This window comes from Oncorhynchus gorbuscha, linkage group LG24 (genome assembly GCF_021184085.1).
Source record: "Oncorhynchus gorbuscha isolate QuinsamMale2020 ecotype Even-year linkage group LG24, OgorEven_v1.0, whole genome shotgun sequence".
Lineage (NCBI taxonomy): Eukaryota > Metazoa > Chordata > Actinopteri > Salmoniformes > Salmonidae > Oncorhynchus > Oncorhynchus gorbuscha.
This window is the reverse complement of record NC_060196.1, coordinates 63,917,357-63,940,985: the sequence shown is the minus strand read 5'-3', so window position 1 is coordinate 63,940,985 and position 23,629 is coordinate 63,917,357. Positions and strand designations below refer to the sequence as shown.

Here is a 23,629-nt window from a genome sequence, read left to right as displayed (position 1 = left end):
TTTGCATCTTCAAAGTGGAAGGCATGTTTTATAAATCAAATGATACAAACCCCCCCAAAAAATCTATTTTAATTCCAGGTTGTAAGGCAACAAAATAGGAAAAATGCCAAGGAGGGTGAATACTTTCACGAGCCACTGTACACTTTGGATGGTGTATCAATGCACCCAGTCACTACGAACATACTGAATACGAATCATTACGTTTGGGGAAAATCCAACAAAATATGTCACTGACTACCACTCTTCATATTTTCAAGCATGGTAGTGGCTGCATCATTTTATGGGTATGACTGTATTTGGCAAGGACTTGGGAGTTTTTCCCGATTCAAAAAAGAAATGGAATAGAGCCGAGCACAAGCAAAATCCTAGAGGAAAACCTGGTTCAGTCTGCTTTCCAACAGACACTGGGAGACAGATTCACCTTTCAGCTTACCAAAACGACATTGAATATTCCTTGTTACAGTTTCGACTTCTATTCGCTTGCAAATCTATGGCAACCTTGAAAATGTCTGTCTAGCAATGATCAACAACCAACTTGACAGAGCTTGAAACATTAAAATATTATAATTTGTAAATATTGTATAGTCCAGGTGTGTAAAGCTCTTAGAGACTTACCCAGAAAGACTCAAAGCTCTTAAAGACTTACCCAGAAAGTCTCAAAGCTCTTAAAGACTTACCCAGAAAGTCTCAAAGCTCTTAGACTTACCCAGAAAGTCTCAAAGCTCTTAAAGACTTACCCAGAAAGTCTCAAAGCTCTTAGAGACTTACCCAGAAAGACTCACAGCTCTTAGAGACTTACTCAGAAAGACTCACAGCTCTTAGAGACTTACCCAGAAAGACTCACAACTCTTAGAGACTTACGCAGAAAGACTCAAAGCTCTTAGAGACTTACCCAGAAAGTCTCAAAGCTCTTAGAGACTTACTCAGAAAGACTCACAGCTCTTAGAGACTTACCCAGAAAGACTCACAGCTCTTAGAGACTTACGCAGAAAGACTCAAAGCTCTTAGAGACTTACCCAGAAAGACTCACAGCTCTTGGAGACTTACCCAGAAAGACTCAAAGCTCTTAAAGACTTACCCAGAAAGACTCAAAGCTCTTAAAGACTTACCCAGAAAGTCTCAAAGCTCTTAAAGACTTACCCAGAAAGTCTCAAAGCTCTTAGAGACTTACCCAGAAAGTCTCAAAGCTCTTAAAGACTTACCCAGAAAGTCTCAAAGCTCTTAGAGACATACCCAGAAAGACTCAAAGCTCTTAGAGACTTACCCAGAAAGACTCACAGCTCTTGGAGACTTACCCAGAAAGACTCAAAGCTCTTAGAGACTTACCCAGAAAGACTCAAAGCTCTTAAAGACTTACCCAGAAAGTCTCAAAGCTCTTAAAGACTTACCCAGAAAGTCTCAAAGCTCTTAGCGACTTACCCAGAAAGTCTCAAAGCTCTTAAAGACTTACCCAGAAAGTCTCAAAGCTCTTAGAGACATACCCAGAAAGTCTCAAAGCTCTTAGAGACATACCCAGAAAGTCTCACAGCTCTTAGAGACTTACCCAGAAAGGCTCACAGCTCTTAGAGACTTACCCAGAAAGGCTCACAGCTCTTAGAGACTTACCCAGAAAGGCTCACAGCTCTTAGAGACTTACCCAGAAAGGCTCACAGCTCTTAGAGACTTACCCAGAAAGGCTCACAGCTCTTAGAGACTTACCCAGAAAGGCTCACAGCTCTTAGAGACTTACCCAGAAAGGCTCACAGCTCTTAGAGACTTACCCAGAAAGGCTCACAGCTCATAGAGACTTACCCAGAAAGGCTCACAGCTCTTAGAGACTTACCCAGAAAGGCTCACAGCTCTTAGAGACTTACCCAGAAAGGCTCACAGCTCTTAGAGACTTACCCAGAAAGGCTCACAGCTCTTAGAGACTTACCCAGAAAGACTCACAGCTCTTAAAGACTTACCCAGAAAGACTCACAGCTCTTAGAGACTTAACCAGAAAGACTCAAAGCTCTTAAAGACTTACCCAGAAAGACTCACAGCTCTTAGAGACTTACCCAGAAAGACTCAAAGCTCTTAAAGACTTACCCAGAAAGACTCACAGCTCTTAGAGACTTACCCAGAAAGGCTCACAGCTCTTAGAGACTTACCCAGAAAGACTCAAAGCTCTTAAAGACTTACCCAGAAAGACTCACAGCTCTTAGAGACTTACCCAGAAAGGCTCACAGCTCTTAGAGACTTACCCAGAAAGGCTCACAGCTCTTAGAGACTTACCCAGAAAGACTCACAGCTCTTAGAGACTTACCCAGAAAGGCTCACAGCTCTTAGAGACTTACCCAGAAAGGCTCACAGCTCTTAGAGACTTACCCAGAAAGACTCACAGCTCTTAGAGACTTACCCAGAAAGGCTCACAGCTCTTAGAGACTTACCCAGAAAGACTCACAGCTGTAATCAGTGCCAAAGGTGATTCAGACATGTGACTTTGGTTGTAAATTAGGTCTTTCTGTATCTGTATTTCTTTTTTCAATAAAATCTGTTTCACTTTGTCACTATGGGGTATTGTGTGTAGATGGGTGAGAATAAAATATATATTTAATCCATTTTGAATTCAGGCTGTAACACATAATGTGGAATTATGGAGTATTTTATAAGCATTTTATCTTTAAATACTTTAAATAAAACCAGACTTGACACTCTTTCCACAGGTAATGATGACAATGACGTGATTTTTGTTAGCTGAAACTAAAACCAATGATTCCATCTGTTAACCAAAGAGATTTCTACTCGGCTGCATTGCTACTGTAAATAAAGAGATTCAGGATCAAATGAAAAGATAATAAAGACATCACATAGTCCAGTAAAGACAGGAAGTGTGAGGGTTAACAGGAAGTGTGAGTGTTAACAGGAATTGTGAGTCTTAACAGGAAGTGTGAGGGTTAACAGGAAGTATGAGTCTTAACAGGAAGTGTGAGGGTTAACAGGAAGTGTGAGGGTTAACATGAAGTGTGAGGGTTAACAGGCAGTTTTCCTGTTAGAAGTTTGAAATAACCTCCAGACGAGCTTCAATGCCTACAACACTCCTTCCGTGGCCTCCAACTGCTCTTAAATGCTAGTAAAACTAAATGCATGCTCTTCAACCGATCGCTGCCCGCACCTGCCCGCCCGACCAGCATCACTACTCTGGATGGTTCTGATTTAGAATATGTGGACAACTACAAATACCTAGATGCCTGGCTCATATTAAACATCTCCAATCCAAAGTTCAAACTAGAACTGGCTTCCAATATCGCAAACAAAGCATCCTTCACTCATGCTGCCAAACTTACCCTCGTAAAACTGACCATCCTACTGATCCTCGACTTCGGCGATGTCATTTACAAAATAACCTCCAACACTACTCAGCAAATCGGATGCAGTCTATCACAGTGCCATCTGTTTTGTCACCAAATCACCTTATACCACCCACCACTGCGACCTGTATGCTCTAGTCGGCTGGCCTTCACTACATATTCATCGCCAAACCCACTGGCTCCAGGTCATCTCCAGGTCATCTAAAAGTCTTTGTTAGGTAAAGCCCCTCATTATCTCAGCTCACTGGTCACGATAACATCACCCACCTGTAGCACGTGCTCCAGCAGGTATATCTCACTGGTCATCCCCGAAGCCAACACATCTATTCGCTGCCTTTCCTTCCAGTTCTCTGCTGCCAATGACTGGAACAAATCGCATAAATCACTGAAGTTGGAGACTTATATCTCCCTCACTATCTTTAAGCATCAGCTGTCAGAGCAGCTCACAGATCACTGCATCTGTACATAGCCCATCTGTATATAGCCCACCCAACTACTTCATCCCAATACTGGATGTATTTCTTTCTGCTCTTTTACACCCCAGTATCTCCACTAGCACATTATCATCTGCACATCTATCACTCCAGTGGTAATGCTAAATCGTAATTATGTCAAGACCATATGGCCTATTTATTGCCTTTACCTCCCTGATCATCTACATTTGCACACACTGTATACAGACCTTTGCTATTGTATTATTGACTGTACGTTTGTTTATTCCATGTGTATCTCTGTGTTGTTGTTTGTGTCGCACTGCTTTGCTTTATCTTGGCCAGGTCACCGTTGTAAATGATAACTTGTTCTCAACTGGCCTTCCTGGTTAAATAAAGGTGAAATAATGATTGTTTAAATAAAAAGTGTTTTAACCATTGAGTCCTCTTACTCCAACACTTCCCAGTTTGTCCCTTCCTGTTCTATGAAACGTCTGTGTTTGAAGAGTTAAAATGAGAGTTGCTGTCCCCAGTCCACCTGACTGTGCTGCTGCTCCAGTTTCAACTGTTCTGCCTTATTATTATTCGACCATGCTGGTCATTTATGAACATTTGAACATCTTGGCCATGTTCTGTTATAATCTCCACCCGGCACAGCCAGAAAAGGGCTGGCCACCCCACATAGCCTGGTTCCTCTCTAGGTTTCTTCCTAGGTTCTCACCTTTCTAGGGACTTGTTCCTAGCCACCGTGCTTCTACACCTGCATTGCTTGCTGTTTGAGGGTTTTAGGCTGGGTTTCTGTACAGCACTTTGAGATATCAGCTGATGTACGAAGGGCTATATAAATACATTTGATTTGATTTGATTTGTAGCCCGGACTCTGCTTGTTTCACTGACTGACTGTCTGTTCAATACGCAGATCTCTTTCTCTTTCTTTTCTTCTTCTTTATTGAATATGAGGTAAACTATGCATCTTTATCTCATTGTTCCTGAACAAACTAATGAGGATACCATATATCATATTGGTGGTGGTGTCATTCACTTGTATGAGGATGGTAAATGGTAGAGTAGGGAAGGACAAGTCTAACGGGAACACGCAGCTAACAGTCAGCACATTAACTGTGCTCGTGTGTTGTGAGGAACAGCGTGACTGTGCTCGTGTGTTGTGAGGAACAGTGTGACTGTGCTCGTGTGTTGTGAGGAACAGCGTGACTGTGCTCGTGTGTTGTGAGGAACAGTGTGACTGTGCTCGTGTGTTGTGAGGAACAGCGTGACTGTCCTCGTGTGTGTGTTGTGAGGAACAGCGTGACTGTCCTCGTGTGTGTGTTGTGAGGAACAGTGTGACTGTCCTCGTGTGTGTGTTGTGAGGAACAGCGTGACTGTCCTCGTGTGTGTGTTGTGAGGAACAGCGTGACTGTCCTCGTGTGTGTGTTGTGAGGAACAGCGTGACTGTCCTCGTGTGTGTGTTGTGAGGAACAGTGTGACTGTGCTCGTGTGTTGTGAGGAACAGTGTGACTGTGATCGTGTGTTGTGAGGAACAGCGTGACTGTGATCGTGTGTTGTGAGGAACAGCGTGACTGTGCTCTGGCGTTGTGAGGAACAGCGTGACTGTGCTCGTGCGTTGTGAGGAACAGCTTGACTGTGTGCGAGCAGTCACATTATCCCCCTGCTTTACCAAGCAGAGGCTGTGGATTTGGATACAATAGGAGGCTTATTGACTAATTAAAACTAAGAAATACAAATAGAAGGGCAGGAGAGAGAGATAACGTTTCCATTATTGATAAGATAATGTGGAATACAAAAAACAGTAGCATCTCTAAACAGTAGCATCTCTAAACAGTAGCATCTCTAAACAGTAGCATCTCTAAACAGTAGCATCTCTAAACAGTAGCATCTCTAAACAGTAGCATCTAATCACAGGCAACAGACAAACCCAAATAAACACTTTTAGCATGACAATAAAAGAGCAGAGAGTTGTGAGCGTAGCAAGGATTTGGGGTTGGATACCTGATGCTAATTGCATGCCATCGCTAAATCAGCTGTGAGTTAGGTTAGCAAAGGAGTCTTGTAACTCACAGACAGCTGGGTTAGCAAAGATGACGTGTTGTATAGGAGATATATCACTGCTTACATACACAGCTGGGGTTAGCAAAGACTATAGGAGACATATCACTGCTTACAGACACTGCTGGTTTAGCAAAGATGACGTGTTGTATAGGAGACATATCACTGCTTACAGACACAGCTGGTTTAGCAAAGATGACGTGTTGTATAGGAGATATATCACTGCTTACAGACACAGCTGGGTTTCTTGGCTGACCACTGGTTGTTCTTCTGGCAGCTGATGTTCTTCTTTCCCACCAACTCAAACGCAGGGAGACACTCAAAGTGCAGCCTGTCCCCGTGGCGGAAACCTGTCCCCTCCCGCTTGCCGTAGGCCGGTATCCCTGGGTCGCCACAGCTGCCCTGGTCAATCTCTGAAGGGAAGAGACACAGATTGACAGGTAAAATAGTTGGATAAAATAAATGTTGGCTTTCCAGGGAAACTTTCAACATTTCACCTTTATTGTCCTAGACCTAGATTGCCATCTATTTTGCAATCACATAGCACAGATTATAATATCAGATTATAATATCATGTTATAATATCAGATTATAATATCAGATTATCATATCAGATTATAATATAATGTTATAATATCAGATTATAATATCATGTTATAATATCAGATTATAATATCAGATTATCATATCAGATTATAATATAATGTTATAATATCAGATTATAATATCATGTTATAATATCAGATTATAATATCAGATTATCATATCAGATTATAATATAATGTTATAATATCAGATTATAATATAATGTTATAATATCAGATTATAATATAATGTTATAATATCAGATTATAATATAATGTTATAATATCAGATTATAATATAATGTTATAATATCAGATTATAATATAATGTTATAATATCAGATTATAATATCAGATTATCATATCAGATTATAATATAATGTTATAATATCAGATTATAATGTCAAGTGTGCCTGTGTGATGCAATATAATGTAAAGAAACCATGTAACCCCATGATGTGTAGGTTAGAGTAGGTTAGCTAACATGGTGGAATAGAGTTAGTTTGGCTAACATGGTAGAGTAGTGTTAGGTTGGCTAACATGGTAGAGTAGAGAAGGGTTGGCTAACATGGTAGAGTAGTGTTAGGTTGGCTAACATGGTAGAGTAGAGAAGGGTTGGCTAACATGGTAGAGTATAGTTAGGTTGGCTAACATGTTAGAGTCAAGTTATGTTGGCTAACATGTTAGAGTAGAGAAGGGTTGGCTAACATGGTAGAGTATAGTTCAGTTGGCTAACATGGTAGATTATTTTTAGGTTGGCTAACATGGTAGAGTATAGTTTTATAGGCTAACATGGTAGAGTATAGTTAGGTTGGCTAACATGGTAGAGTCTAGTTAGGTTGGCTAACATGGTAGAGTCTAGTTAGGTTGGCTAACGTGGTAGAGTAGAAAAGGGTTGGCTATCGTGGTAGAGTAGAGAAGGGTTGACTAACATGGTAGAGTAGAGAAGGGTTGGCTAACATGGTAGAGTACAGTTAGGTTGTCTAACATGGGAGAGTAGAGAAGGGTTGGCTATCATGGTAGAGTAGAGAAGGGTTGGCTAACACGGTAGAGTAGAGAAGGGTTGGCTAACACGGTAGAGTACAGAAGGGCTGGCTAACGTAGTAGAGTGGAGAAGGGCTGGCTACCATGGCTGAGTAGAGAAGGGTTGGCTATCATGTTAGAGTCAAGTTAGGTTGGCTAACATGGTAGAGTAGAGAAGGGTTGGCTAACGTTGTAGAGTAGAGAAGGGTTGGCTAACATGGTTGAGTATAGTTAGGTTGGCTAACATGGTAGAGTAGAGAAGGGTTTACTAACCTGGTTGAGTATAGTTAGGTTGGCTAACATGGTAGAGTAGAGAAGGGTTTGCTAAGGTGGTTGAGTATAGTTAGGTTGGCTAACATGTTAGAGTAGAGAAGGGTTGGCTAACATGGTAGAGTATTGTTAAGTTGGCTAACATGGTAGAGTATTGTTAGGTTGGCTAACATGGTAGAGTATTGTTAGGTTGGCAAAAATGGTAGAGAAAGGTTGGCTAACATGGTAGAGTAGTGTTAGGTTGGCTGACATGGTAGAGTAGTGTTAGGTTGGCTGACATGGTAGAGTAGTGTTAGGTTGGCTAACATGGTAGAGTATTGTTAGGTTGGCTAACATGGTAGAGTAGAAAAGGGTTGGCTATCGTGGTAGAGTAGAGAAGGGTTGACTAACATGGTAGAGTAGAGAAGGGTTGGCTAACATGGTAGAGTACAGTTAGGTTGTCTAACATGGGAGAGTAGAGAAGGGTTGGCTATCATTGTAGAGTAGAGAAGGGTTGGCTATCATGGGAGAGTAGAGAAGGGTTGGCTAACAGGGTAGAGTAGAGAAGGGTTGGCTAACGTGGTAGAGTAGAGAAGGGTTGGCTAACGTGGTAGAGTACAGAAGGGCTGGCTAACGTAGTAGAGTAGAGAAGGGTTGGCTAACATGGTTGAGTATAGTTAGGTTGGCTAACATGGTAGAGTAGAGAAGGGTTTGCTAAGGTGGTTGAGTATAGTTAGGTTGGCTGACATGGTAGAGTAGTGTTAGGTTGGCTAACGTTGTAGAGTATAGTTAGGTTGGCTGACATGGTAGAGTAGTGTTAGGTTGGCTAACGTTGTAGAGTATAGTTAGGTTGGCTAACATGGTAGAGTATAGTTCGGTTGGCTGACATGTTAGAGTATAGTTCGGTTGGCTGACATGGTAGAGTAGAGAAGGGTTGGCTAACATGGTTGAGTATAGATAGGTTGGCTAACATGGTAGAGTAGAGAAGGGTTGGCTAACATGGTTGAGTATAGTTAGGTTGGCTAACATGGTAGAGTATAGTTCGGTTGGCTGACATGTTAGAGTATAGTTCGGTTGGCTGACATGGTAGAGTATAGTTCGGTTGGCTAACATGGTAGAGTATAGTTAGGTTGGCTGACATGGTAGAGTATAGTTCGGTTGGCTGACATGGTAGAGTAGTGTTAGGTTGGCTAACATGGTAGAGTATAGTTAGGTTGGCTGACATGGTAGAGTATAGTTAGGTTGGCTGACATGGTAGAGTATAGTTCGGTTGGCTGACATGTTAGAGTATAGTTCGGTTGGCTGACATGGTAGAGTATAGTTCGGTTGGCTGACATGGTTGAGTATAGTTCGGTTGGCTGACATGGTAGAGTAGAGAAGGGTTGGCTGACATGTTTGAGTATAGTTCGGTTGGCTGACATGGTAGAGTATAGTTCGGTTGGCTAACATGTTAGAGTATAGTTAGGTTGGCTGACATGGTAGAGTATAGTTCGGTTGGCTGACATGGTAGAGTATAGTTCGGTTGGCTGACATGGTAGAGTATAGTTCGGTTGGCTGACATGGTAGAGTAGTGTTAGGTTGGCTAACATGGTAGAGTATAGTTCGGTTGGCTGACATGGTAGAGTATAGTTCGGTTGGCTGACATGGTAGAGTATAGTTAGGTTGGCTGACATGGTAGAGTATAGTTCGGTTGGCTGACATGTTAGAGTATAGTTCGGTTGGCTGACATGGTAGAGTATAGTTCGGTTGGCTGACATGGTAGAGTATAGTTCGGTTGGCTGACATGTTAGAGTATAGTTCGGTTGGCTGACATGGTAGAGTATAGTTCGGTTGGCTAACATGGTAGAGTATAGTTCGGTTGGCTGACATGGTAGAGTATAGTTCGGTTGGCTGACATGGTAGAGTATAGTTCGGTTGGCTGACATGTTAGAGTATAGTTCGGTTGGCTGACATGGTAGAGTATAGTTCGGTTGGCTAACATGGTAGAGTATAGTTAGGTTGGCTGACATGTTAGAGTATAGTTCGGTTGGCTAACATGTTAGAGTATAGTTCGGTTGGCTGACATGGTAGAGTAGTGTTAGGTTGGCTAACATGGTAGAGTATAGTTCGGTTGGCTGACATGTTAGAGTATAGTTAGGTTGGCTAACATGGTTGAGTATAGTTCGGTTGCCTAACATGTTAGAGTATAGTTCGGTTGGCTGACATGGTAGAGTATAGTTAGGTTGGCTGACATGGTAGAGTATAGTTCGGTTGGCTAACATGGTAGAGTATAGTTCAGTTGGCTGACATGTTAGAGTATAGTTCGGTTGGCTGACATGGTTGAGTATAGTTCGGTTGGCTGACATGTTAGAGTATAGTTCGGTTGGCTGACATGGTAGAGTATAGTTCGGTTGGCTGACATGGTAGAGTATAGTTCGGTTGGCTAACATGTTAGAGTATAGTTCGGTTGGCTGACATGGTAGAGTATAGTTCGGTTGGCTGACATGGTTGAGTATAGTTCGGTTGGCTGACATGGTAGAGTAGAGAATGGTTGGCTGACATGGTTGAGTATAGTTCGGTTGGCTGACATGGTAGAGTATAGTTCGGTTGGCTGACATGGTAGAGTATAGTTCGGTTGGCTGACATGGTAGAGTATAGTTCGGTTGGCTGACATGGTAGAGTATAGTTCGGTTGGCTGACATGGTAGAGTATATTTCGGTTGGCTGACATAGTAGAGTATAGTTCGGTTGGCTGACATGGTAGAGTATAGTTAGGTTGGCTAACATGGTTGAGTATAGTTAGGTTGGCTGACATGGTAGAGTATAGTTCGGTTGGCTGACATGGTAGAGTATAGTTAGGTTGGCTGACATGGTAGAGTATAGTTAGGTTGGCTGACATGGTAGAGTATAGTTCGGTTGGCTGACATGGTAGAGTATAGTTAGGTTGGCTGACATGGTAGAGTATAGTTCGGTTGGCTGACATGGTAGAGTATAGTTAGGTTGGCTGACATGGTAGAGTATAGTTAGGTTGGCTGACATGGTAGATTATAGTTAGGTTGGCTGACATGGTAGAGTATAGTTCGGTTGGCTGACATGGTAGAGTATAGTTCGGTTGGCTGACATGGTAGAGTATAGTTCGGTTGGCTGAATGGTGTACCTATGATCGGCCCTGTTGGGTGATAGAATAAACAACACCTGTTTGCAATGTTAACTTCTCTAGGGTAGGGTGCAGAATTTTGACATTCAGATGAAAAGCCTGTCTGAAGTAAACTGCCTGTTACTCAGGCCCAGAAGCTAGGATATGCATATGTTGGTATATTTGGATAGAAAACACTCTGAAGTCTCCAAAACTAAAATAATGCCTGTGAGTATAACATAACTGATATGGCAGGCGAAAACTTGAGGACAAACCACCCACCAAAACAAAAAAATCAGTTAACCACTATTTTCAATGGCTAGTATTTTAATAATAATAATTATTATTATTTTGATGTATAACACATGTATTTTCAAGAATGTCAAATATTTGAATTTAGTATTTTTCAATTTCACTGGATGTTGGCCAGGTGGGACGCTACCGTCCCACCTAACTTAGAGAGTTTTTAAAGTGCTGTCTCAAACTATTTAGAGTGCTCAATGCTCTATACAAGGAACTGGATGACCCAGACAGAACCCAGTCAGAACCCAGACAAAACCCAGTCAGATCCCAGTCAGAACATTATCAGATCCCAGTCAGATTCCAGTCAGAACCCAGCCAATAACTAGTCAGATCCCAGTCAGAACCCAGTCAGTTCCCAGTCAGAACCCAGTCAGAACATAATCAGTTCCCAGTCAGATCCCAGACAGAACACAAATAGAACACAGACAGAAAGCAGTCTTAAAAGTCTAAAAGTATTTGGTTTTAAATGATCCCAGGCAGAACCTAGACATATCCCAGTCAGAACCCAGACAGAACGCAGTCAGAACCCAGTCAGGATCCAATCACAACCCAGCCAGAACCCAGACAGATCCCAGTCAGAACCCAGACAGAACGCAGTCAGAACCCAGTCAGGATCCAATCACAACCCAGCCAGAACCCAGACAGAACGCAGTCAGAACCCAGTCAGGATCCAATCACAACCCAGCCAGAACACAGACAGAACGCAGTCAGAACCCAGTCAGGATCCAAGCACAACCCAGCCAGAACCCAGACAGATCCCAGTCAGAACCCAGACAGAACGCAGTCAGAACCCAGTCAGGATCCAATCACAACCCAGCCAGAACCCAGACAGATCCCAGTCAGAACCCAGACAGAACGCAGTCAGAACCCAGTCAGGATCCAATCACAACCCAGCCAGAACACAGACAGAACGCAGTCAGAACCCAGTCAGGATCCAATCACAACCCAGCCAGAACACAGACAGAACCAGTGGTAGAAAAAATACCAAATTGTCATATTTGAGAAAAAGTAAAGATACCTTAAAAGAATATGACTCAAATGAAAGTGAAAGTCACCCAGTAAAATACTACTTGAATAAAAGTCTAAAAGTATTTGTTTTTAAATGTACTTTACGTATCAAAAGTAAAGGTATAAATCATTTAAAATGGCTTATGTTAATTAAACCAGATGACACAATTTTCTTGTTTTTAAATTTACGGATAGCCAGGGGCACATTTCAACACTCAGACACAATTTACAAACAAAGCATTTGTGTTCAATGAGTCTGCCAGATCAGAGGCATTAGGGACGAGCAGGGATGTTCTCTAGATAAATGTGTGAATTAGACCATTGTCCTGTCCTGCTAAGCATTCAAAATGTAACAAGTACTTTTGGGTGTTAGGGAATGTAAGGAGTACAGTATTTTCTTTAGGAATGTAGTGGAATAAAAGTAAAATGACAAAAAACATGAATAGTAAAGTAAAGTACAGATACTCAAAAATACATTACACCACTGGACAGAACGCAGTCAGAACCCAGTCAGAACGCAGTCAGAACCCAGACAGAACGCAGTCAGAACCCAGACAGAACGCAGTCAGAACCCAGTCAGAACGCAGTCAGAACCCAGACAGAACGCAGTCAGAACCCAGACAGAACGCAGTCAGAACCCAGACAGAACCCAGTCAGAACCCAGACAGAACAAAGTATCTTCTCTCTCTCTCAATTCAATATCAATTTAAGCGGCCTTATTGGCTTGGGAAACATATGCTTACATTGCCAAAGCTACTGAAATAGATAATAAACAAAAGTGAAATAAACAATACAAATGAACAGTAAACACTACACTCACAAACGTTCCAAAATAATAAATACATTTCAAATGTCATATTATGTTCAAAAAGTTCAATTACAAAAAGGGAAAATAAATCAACATGAATATGGGTTGTATTTACAATGGTGTTTGTTCTTCACTGGTTGCCCTTTTCTCGTGGCAACAGGTCACAAATCTTGCTGCTGTGATGTCACACTGTGCGATTTCACCCAGTAGATATGTGAGTTTATTACAATTGTATTTTATTTCGAATTCTTTGTGGGTCTTTGTAATCTGAGGGAAATATGTGTCTCTAATATGGTCATACATTGGGCAGGAGGTTAGGAAATGCAGCTCAGTTTCCACCACATTTTGTGGCAGTGTGCCACAAAGCCTGTCTTCCCTTGAGAGCCATGTCTGCCTACGGTGGCCTTTCTCAATAGCAAGGCTATGCTCCCTGAGTCTGTACATAGTCCAAGATTTCCTTAAGTTTGGGTCAGTCACAGTGGTCAGGTATTCTGTCAATGTGTACTCTCTGTTTAGGGCAACATATCATTCTAGTTTTCTCTGTGTTTTTGTAAATTCTTTCTAATGTGTCAAGAAATTGTATTTTTGTTGTCTCATGATTTGGTTTTGATGCTGTCCTGGGACTCTGTGGGGTGTGTTTGTGAACAGAGCCCTAGGACCAGCTTGCTTAGTGAACTCTTCTCCAGATTCATCTCTCTGTAGGTGATGACTTTGTTGTGGAAGGTTTGGGAATCGCTTCCTTTTAGGTGGTTGTAGAAATTAATGTCTATTTTCTGGATTTTGATCATTAGCACTGCATGCATTATTTGGTGTTCTACGTTGTACACGGAGGACATTTCTGCGTCCTTGATTCCAAATATTGGGGAAGATGCAAGAGCTGAGGATGATGTTAAAGAGTGTAGCCATTTGGAATTTGTGATCTGTATATTTTATAATTTCATGTCAGATACCATCAACCCCACATGTCATGTTCATCGCCACCATAGACCTACATATACCTAGACATACCAAAACCCCATAGAATTACAAAAAGACCTAGACAAGACAAAAACACACATACCAACCTCGTCACACCCTGACCTAACCAAAATAATAAAGAAAACCAAGATAACTAAGGTCAGGGCGTGACAGTACCCCCCCCAAAAGTGCGGACTCCCGGCCGCAAACCTAAACCTATATGGGAGGGTCTGGGTGGGCATCTAAGCTCGGTGGCGGCTCTGGTTCTGGACGCCGCCCCCCTTTCTTTACCCTGAATCGGCTCTTGTAGCACCGACCCGTGAATCATCGTCGGAGGCTCTGGACTGCGGATCCTTGCCGTAGGCCCCGGGCTGGGGACCCTCGCTGCGTGAATCAACGGCGGATGTTCTGGACTGGGGCCCGTCGCTGGAGGTTCTGGACTGAGGCCCGTCGTTGGAGGTTCCGGACTGAGGCCCGTCGTTGGAGGTTCTGGACTGTGGCCCGTCGTTGGAGGTTCCTGACTGTGGCCCGTCGTTGGAGGTTCCTGACTGTGGCCCGTCATTGGAGGTTCTGGACTGTGGCCCGTCGTTGGAGGTTCCTGACTGTGGCCCATCGTTGGAGGTTCCGGACTGTGGCCCGTCGTTGGAGATTCCTGACTGTGGCCCGTCGTTGGAGGTTCCTGACGGTGGCCCATCGTTGGAGGTTCCGGACTGTGGCCCGTCGTTGGAGGTTCTGGACTGTGGCCCGTCGTTGGAGGTTCCTGACTGTGGCCCATCGTTGGAGGTTCCTGACTGTGGCCCGTCGTTGGAGGTTCCTGACTGTGGCCCGTCGTTGGAGGTTCCAGACTGTGGCCCGTCGTTGGAGGTTCCTGACTGTGGCCCGTCGTTGGAGGTTCCTGACTGTGGCCCATCGTTGGAGGTTCCGGACTGTGGCCCGTCGTTGGAGATTCCTGACTGTGGCCCGTCGTTGGAGGTTCCTTCGTTGGAGGTTCCGGACTGTGGCCCGTCGTTGGAGGTTCTGGACTGTGGCCCGTCGTTGGAGGTTCTGGACTGTGGCCCGTCGTTGGAGGTTCCTGACTGTGGCCCGTCGTTGGAGGTTCCTGACTGTGGCCCGTCGTTGGAGGTTCCAGACTGTGGCCCGTCGTTGGAGGTTCCTGACTGTGGCCCGTCGTTGGAGGTTCCGGACTGTGGCCCGTCGTTGGAGGTTCCTGACCGTGGCCCGTCGTTTGAGGTTCCGGACTGTGGCCCGTCCCATCGTTGGAGGTTCTGGACTGTGGCCCGTCATTGGAGGTTCCGGACTGTGGCCCGTCGTTGGAGGTTCCGGACTGTGGCCCGTCGTTGGAGGTTCCGGACTGTGGCCCGTCGTTGGAGGTTCTGGACTGTGGCCCGTCGTTGGAGGTTCCGGACTGTAGGCCTGGTGTGTGGTGCCGGCACTGGTTGTACAGGGCTGGGGACACGCACCTCAGGGCGATTGCGGGGAGGAGGAACAGGGCGTACTGGACTGCCGAGGCACACACAATCTCCACGTGTGGCCTCCCCCAAAAATATTGGGGCTGCATCTCGGGCTTCCGTGCTAGCCGTGCACCTTCATATCTTCGCTGTTCCTCTATTCTCCTCTATTTCTCCTCGTAGTATCGCTGTTCCGCTTTCGCTGCCTCTATCTCCTCCTTAGGATGGCGATACTCCCCCGGCTGGGCCTGCCCCATCTAATATCTCCTCCCAGGTGCATTTCCCCATTAAGCGTTGTTCCGTCTTTTCACGGTGCTTGGTTTGGTGGGTTATTCTGTCATGTTCCTCGTAAGGATGAGACCAAGACGCAATTTTGCTATTTTTTCCCGTTTTGTGTAACTTATTTTTGAATTTATTGTGTACATAATGTAAACTTCTGGACATCAGAAAAGCGAAAACTCACCGTGGACTGGAAGAAACATTTTCCTTTAACGATTCCGACGAGAAGCAAAGCTGGTACTAAGACCGCTCTCAACCAACTCTACAAGACCATAAGCAAAGAAGAAAATGCTCACCCAGATGCAACGCTCCCAGTGGCCGGGGACTTTAACGCAAAATGAAATCAGTTTTAACACATAACCAAATCTTTTATAGCATATCACATGTGCAACCAGTGGGAGAAAAGCTACCTTTACTCCACACACAGAGACACAGCTCTCCCTCGCCCTCCATTTTGGCAAATCTGACCACAATTATATCCTACTGATTCCTGCTTACAAGCAAAAACTAAAGCAGGAAGTGCCAGTGACTCGCCCAATGTGGAGTGAGATGCTGAGCTCCAGGACTGTTTTGAGATTCAATCAATGGCATTGAGGAATACAGCACCTCAGTCATCGGCTTCATCAAAAGTAACTATACGTACATATCCCAACCAGAAGCCATGGATAACAGGCAACATCCGCATCGAGCTAAAGGCTAGAGCTGCCTCTTTCAAGGAGCGGGAGACTATTCCGTACACTTAAAAGAAATCCCGCTATGCCCTCAGACGAACCATCAAACAAGCAAAGCATCAATACAGGATTAAGATTAGTGCCCACGAAGCATAGTGCCCGCGAAGCTCATCACTAAGCTAAGGACTCTGGGACTAAACACCTCTCTCTGCAACTGGATCCTGGACTTCCCGACGGGCCGCCCCCAGGTGGTAAGAGTAGGCAACAACACGTCTGCCACGTTGATCCTTAACACTGGGGACCCACAGGGGTGTGTACTTAGTCCCCTCCTGTATTCCCTGTTCACCCACGACTGCGTGGCCAAACATGGCTCCAACACCATCATTAAGTTTGCTGATGACACAACAGTGGTAGGCCTGATCAACGACAACGATGAGATGGCCTACATGGAGGAGGCCAGAGACATGGTAGTGTGGTGCCAGGACAACGACCTCTCCCTCAATGTGAGCAAGACAAAGGAGCTGATTGTGGACTACAGGAAAAGGCGGGCCAAACAGGCCCCCATTAACATCGACGAGGCTGCAATGGAGCGGGTCGAGAATTTCAAGTTCCTTGGTGTTCACATCACCAACAAACTAACATGGTCCAAACACACCAAGACAGTCGTGAAGAGGGCACGACAACACCTTTTCCCCCTCAGGAGACTGAAAAGATTTGGCATGGGTCCTCAGATTCTCAAAGTTCTACAGCTGCACCATCGAGAGCATCCTGACCGGTTGCATCACTGCCTGGTATGGCAACTGCTCAGCATCTGACCGTAAGGCGCTACAGAGGGTAGTGCGAATGCCCCAGTACATCCCTAGGGCCGAGCTCCCTGCCATCCAGGACCTCTATACCAGGCGGTGTCAGAGGAAAGCCCATAAATATTCAGACTTTTCTCCGCTACCAAACGGCAAGTGCTACCGGAGCTCCAAGTCTAGGATCAAAAGGCTCCTCAACAACTTCTACCCCCAAGCCGTAAGACTGCTGAACAGTTCATAAAAATTGCCCCCTGTAATATAGCCTCGTTATTGTTATTCTTGTTGTGTTACTTTTTATTATGACTTTTTATTTTAGCCTACTTGGTCAATATTTCCATCTTCTTGAACTGCTCTGTTGGTTAAGGGCTTGTAAGTAAGCATTTCACGGTGAAGTCTACACTTGTTGTATTCCGCGCATTCTGTGGCAAATACAATTTGATATGATTTGAACAGTTTGATGTTGCCCTGTTCCAAAACCGTTCCAGACTTATACACGTTCCCATTGGCTGACTCAGAGTCTTTGTTGTCTAACATCCCGAGTTTCCCCCCATCGGTAACACCCCGCCCCCCTCTTAACAGAGGGGTAGAGTTAATATAGCACTGCGCCATGCCAGGGGATGGTCTGTGTGGAAGATTAAGTTGCTTACGTTCCCATTTATTAGAAGTCAACAGAAAGAGTCTTTTGAATTTCCATAAGGAGCTTCTTTTTAAACACTTTCTGTGCCTTCTCATTGTTTTACATCCAGGGGGTACTGTATTTTAATGACATCTGCACAGAGGGAGGGGGCATCAAAAGCCTCTGCATTTTGGGTGGCAGAGACTCTGAAACTTTCCTGCCATTGTTGGGCTCAGTGGTAATTGAAGTTGCGGCCAGATCTATTTTGTCCTATTAAGCTTGAAAGCCTAACTTCAGCCTTTATAAAGTATAATATATCATTGTAATTTATTTACTTCTTGGATTTAAAAAGTAGCTTCTGATGAAACATTACTCACTCAGCTCCTGGTTTCTGTTGTTGTTCTTTAGCTGGTCGTTGGTTTGCCAGAGCATTTGCTGTATAGTACTTGGTAATAAGAATCTTTGGTAGTAGTAGAATCCTTCCAGGTCATTTTGTCTAAAATGAGATAGTATGTTTGGAGTTTTGATTTGTAGTGAAGGTTATGTTGTAGAGGGTAGTATCCTGTATATGTCCTGGTGACATAGTGTTGTAGAGGGTAGTATCCTGTAAATGTCCTGGTGACATAGTGTTGTAGAGGGTAGTATCCTGTATATGTCCTGGTGACATAGTGTTGTGGAGGGTAGTATCCTGTATATGTCCTGGTGACATAGTGGAGGGTAGTATCCTGTATATGTCCTGGTGACATAGTGGAGGGTAGTATCCTGTATATGTCCTGGTGACATAGTGGATGGTAGTATCCTGTATATGTCCTGGTGACATAGTGGATGGTAGTATCCTGTATATGTCCTGGTGACATAGTGGAGGGTAGTATCCTGTATATGTCCTGGTGACATAGTGGATGGTAGTATCCTGTATATGTCCTGGTGACATAGTGGATGGTAGTATCCTGTATATGTCCTGGTGACATAGTGGATGGTAGTATCCTGTATATGTCCTGGTGACATAGTGGATGGTAGTATCCTGTATATGTCCTGGTGACATAGTGGATGGTAGTATCCTGTATATGTCCTGGTGACATAGTGGATGGTAGTATCCTGTATATGTCCTGGTGACATAGTGGAGGGTAGTATCCTGTATATGTCCTGGTGACATAGTGGAGGGTAGTATCCTGTATATGTCCTGGTGACATAGTGGATGGTAGTATCCTGTATATGTCCTGGTGACATAGTGGATGGTAGTATCCTGTATATGTCCTGGTGACATAGTGGATGGTAGTATCCTGTATATGTCCTGGTGACATAGTGGATGGTAGTATCCTGTATATGTCCTGGTGACATAGTGGATGGTAGTATCCTGTATATGTCCTGGTGACATAGTGGATGGTAGTATCCTGTATATGTCCTGGTGACATAGTGGATGGTAGTATCCTGTATATGTCCTGGTGACATAGTGGAGGGTAGTATCCTGTATATGTCCTGGTGACATAGTGGATGGTAGTATCCTGTATATGTCCTGGTGACATAGTGGATGGTAGTATCCTGTATATGTCCTGGTGACATAGTGGAGGGTAGTATCCTGTATATGTCCTGGTGACATAGTGGATGGTAGTATCCTGTATATGTCCTGGTGACATAGTGGATGGTAGTATCCTGTATATGTCCTGGTGACATAGTGTGGATGGTAGTATCCTGTATATGTCCTGGTGACATAGTGGATGGTAGTATCCTGTATATGTCCTGGTGACATAGTGGATGGTAGTATCCTGTATATGTCCTGGTGACATAGTGGAGGGTAGTATCCTGTATATGTCCTGGTGACATAGTGGAGGGTAGTATCCTGTATATGTCCTGGTGACATAGTGGATGGTAGTATCCTGTATATGTCCTGGTGACATAGTGGAGGGTAGTATCCTGTATATGTCCTGGTGACATAGTGGAGGGTAGTATCCTGTATATGTCCTGGTGACATAGTGGATGGTAGTATCCTGTATATGTCCTGGTGACATAGTGGATGGTAGTATCCTGTATATGTCCTGGTGACATAGTGGATGGTAGTATCCTGTATATGTCCTGGTGACATAGTGGATGGTAATATCCTGTATATGTCCTGGTGACATAGTGGATGGTAGTATCCTGTATATGTCCTGGTGACATAGTGGAGGATAGTATCCTGTATATGTCCTGGTGACATAGTGGAGGATAGTATCCTGTATATGTCCTGGTGACATAGTGGATGGTAGTATCCTGTATATGTCCTGGTGACATAGTGGATGGTAGTATCCTGTATATGTCCTGGTGACATAGTGGAGGGTAGTATCCTGTATATGTCCTGGTGACATAGTGGATGGTAGTATCCTGTATATGTCCTGGTGACATAGTGGATGGTAGTATCCTGTATATGTCCTGGTGACATAGTGGATGGTAGTATCCTGTATATGTCCTGGTGACATAGTGGATGGTAGTATCCTGTATATGTCCTGGTGACATAGTGGATGGTAGTATCCTGTAAATGTCCTGGTAGACAAGTCGGAGTTGTTCTAGTACATGCTCCTTCCTTCAACCCTGTATCTCATGGAAATATAAATGTTTTGTCCACTCAGTGTATTTTACATCTCTCTCTGTCTGCAGCTCCTCCCTGGGACGAGGAGCTGACGTGCACTTTCACCCGTCTGGCACATATTTCTTTAGTCTTTACACACACGCACACACACCCCTCATCCCGTTCATTATCCAATTATTCATGCATCCCTCACTCTTCCCCGTCCTGGTTTTTCCGGGGCTTGCTACAGATGGAATCCAGAGAACTCCCAGTGATGAATCGGTAAATGGAACGCCAGAACAGGAAGTGTACCGGACAAATAAGCCCATCCATCCATCCATGGAATGATGCTAGATTCTCATGACCTTTTAAAACGCACCAGGGGATCAGAGACTGAGTGATAATCCATGGGTGATTTAGGGTGTTTTCACATTTGAAATTAGTTACCCTGGTTCGAGGTTTCTAAATTGTTGGTGAGAATTTTACATAATATGTTTTGCTTTCACAAGGTCTGAAAAGTAACCGTTTCAAGGTGCGATTAGCAAAATGCACATTCTACATGACATAAGTGAGCTAACTTGTTGACACTGGGCAAAAACACTTCCATACGACTCCCACTGCCACGCCACAGTAGTGGTACTCTGGACCTGGAGGTTGAACCCACGACTCACGCTGCTACGTCCCAGTACCTGGTACTCTGGACCTGGAGGTTGAACCCACGACTCACGCTGCCACGCCCCAGTACCTGGTACTCTGGACCTCGAGGTTGAACCCACGACTCACGCTGCCACGCCCCAGTACCTGGTACTCTGGACCTCGAGGTTGAACCCACGACTCACGCTGCCACGCCCCAGTACCTGGTACTCTGGTCCTGGAGGTTGAACCCACGACTCACGCTGCCACGCCCCAGTACCTGGTACTCTGGTCCTGGAGGTTGAACCAACAACTCACGCTGCCACGCCACAGTACCTGGTACTCTGGTCCTGGAGGTTGAACCAACAACTCACGCTGGTCCAGGTTTCATTTGCGTTTCCACAAATGTTTTATAGGATCAGGGTACGAGGAAAAACACCTTAATGACTATCATTTTTTAAACCCATATTTAGTGTCTACGATGTGGAGATTAGCATCCTAAGGGACTCATCAGGTCCATTGCTTATGGATGTAACTCAGTGTTATGCCCACCTATGGATTTATAATGACTTCTTTTACTGCTTTTTGTACTGCGCATTTTCTTTTAAAGTGACTTTGGGCGTCTTGGGGGAGAAAGAAAACGTTGTATTAATTGTGAATAAGGGGGAGGGTTGATTTTCATTGTAAACACATTTTATTTGCGTGATTGTTTTATGTTATGTTTGTAAAAATCACCAGGAAGTAGATTAGTTAATAGACCAATAAAACAGAGAGTTCCAAACAACAGTTAAGAACTCTTAAGAACTCTCCTAACACCATTATTGCTCTTTGCTAAAAAAGCTTTTTTTAATTGTATTTTTTATTTTAGACTATTTTTATTGGAGAAAAAAAAACAAAAAAACAATAAGGTACTTCATTGTTACCCAGAAATGATTGGATATGGAAATGAAAACATTTGATTGGACGGTTAAAAGGATAATACACACCCAGAACCAAACTCCTGTTGGTGGAAACATATGTTCTATCAGTGGTAATGTAACCTCTGATTGGTCAGTCTGAGAAATCTAACTTCTGATTGGTCAGTCTGAGAAATCTAACTTCTGATTGGTCAGTCTGAGAAATCTAACTTCTGATTGGTCAGTCTGAGAAATCTAACTTCTGATTGGTCAGTCTGAGAAATCTAACTTCTGATTGGTCAGTCTGAGAAATCTAACTTCTGATTGGTCAGTCTGAGAAATCTAACTTCTGATTGGTCAGTCTGAGAAATCTAACTTCTGATTGGTCAGTCTGAGAAATCAGGAAATTCTGTAGGAACACTTCATAGCTACAGTACATGGTTCTGGTCACTGGAGACAGCAGAAAACACACTATCACATTTCATAACTCTTTTAAAATCATTACCTGCATTTCAGATTGTCAAATCAGCCAACAGATGGTATGGCCACACTTGTCCAGAACACATCCATCCGTTTATATTGGCATGACAAAGTACATTATTCACATTAGATGTGCACAATCTAATCAGTGTATCAAATTATTCAACTCAGTTCCTCCTTCAAGTATTATCTCCCAATGCGTCCTGTTCCCTCAGTGGGAAACGTGGGAAAGGGCCTCTGTTGCCATAGCAACGTACTCTGCACTCGCTCTGGGCAGCAGAGTTTCCAAGTTGAACTCGGATGAGACAGACTCCTAAATTGATAGTGCAGTTTTTTTAGGTGATTTTACAGCTAGCGAGCTAGCTACTTCACATGCTAATATTGACTTTGGTATTATTGTGTGTACAGTAGATATGTCCACGTTTAAGTTTAGACAATTATTAAAATCGTTAATATTAGAATTGAGGTTTGGGTTAAAACAAAAAATGATAAATAAAATAATTGAGCTCACAGCTGCTGCCCATCTGCAATCCATGGTGGTAATAGCACTCACCGTTGCCCCTAGTGGCCGGCTTTTAAGTCATCGCCAGATGGTCCTGGGTACCAGAATGGACGTCAAATTTCGCCTTGGATCTTGAGCGACCTGGCTGTTATTGAGTATCAGTACAGACAGACTGCAGCGACATCAGCCTCATTGAAAATGAAGTCCCTCCAGTCCATCTGAACCTATTCTTCCACACTACAATTAGAACACCCGGGAGAAAGTAGGGAAGAAATATAAATACAAAAATAGAGAAAAGAAAGGATATAAGTCCTTTGATGTGTCTGCATACGTGACCGACCGGCTCGATTGGGTCTTACAACAGTCTTAGCAACATTCTGACATTGTGTTTCATTACATTGGATTTAAAGTAGAGACTCAGAGCTACAAAGTGATATATTATACTCTACAGTTGAGGAACAATGGGAAAGTCATTCTGCTTTGAAAGTTGATAAACTTATGAACTCACTTTTGAGAAAATGCCACTTCAATGTTTTGGTACACCTACTGGAGAGCTTTGTTTTAAACCCATTCAGCATCGTTCACACCCTCTTAAGCCATAGCCCCGCCCATCTCTTTAATGAGTCACATGTGAGGCCATGTGCTAAACAGAGTGAGTAAGGTAGTGTAGTAAACAGAGTGAGTATGGTAGTGTAGTAAACAGAGTGAGTATAGTAGTGTACTTAACAGAGTGAGTACTGTACTAAACAGAGTGAGTACTGTAGTGTACTTAACAGAGTGAGTACTGTAGTGTAGTAAACAGAGTGAGTATAGTAGTGTAGTAAACAGAGTGAGTATAGTAGTGTAGTAAACAGAGTGAGTATAGTAGTGTACTAAACAGAGTGAGTAAGGT

The 23,629-nt window shown here is 43.7% G+C and overlaps 1 protein-coding gene across 1 annotated transcript in view; it reads right to left on the bottom strand.

Moving 5' to 3' along the window:
* The window catches only part of LOC124012291 (CUB and sushi domain-containing protein 2-like), a 463,539-nt gene that overhangs the window by 356,388 nt on the left and 83,522 nt on the right, over window positions 1–23,629 (bottom strand). The window contains exon 7 of the mRNA XM_046325753.1: window positions 6,058–6,240. Coding sequence (XP_046181709.1) covers window positions 6,058–6,240 — 183 coding nt within the window. The remainder of the gene's footprint in view (window positions 1–6,057; window positions 6,241–23,629) is intronic.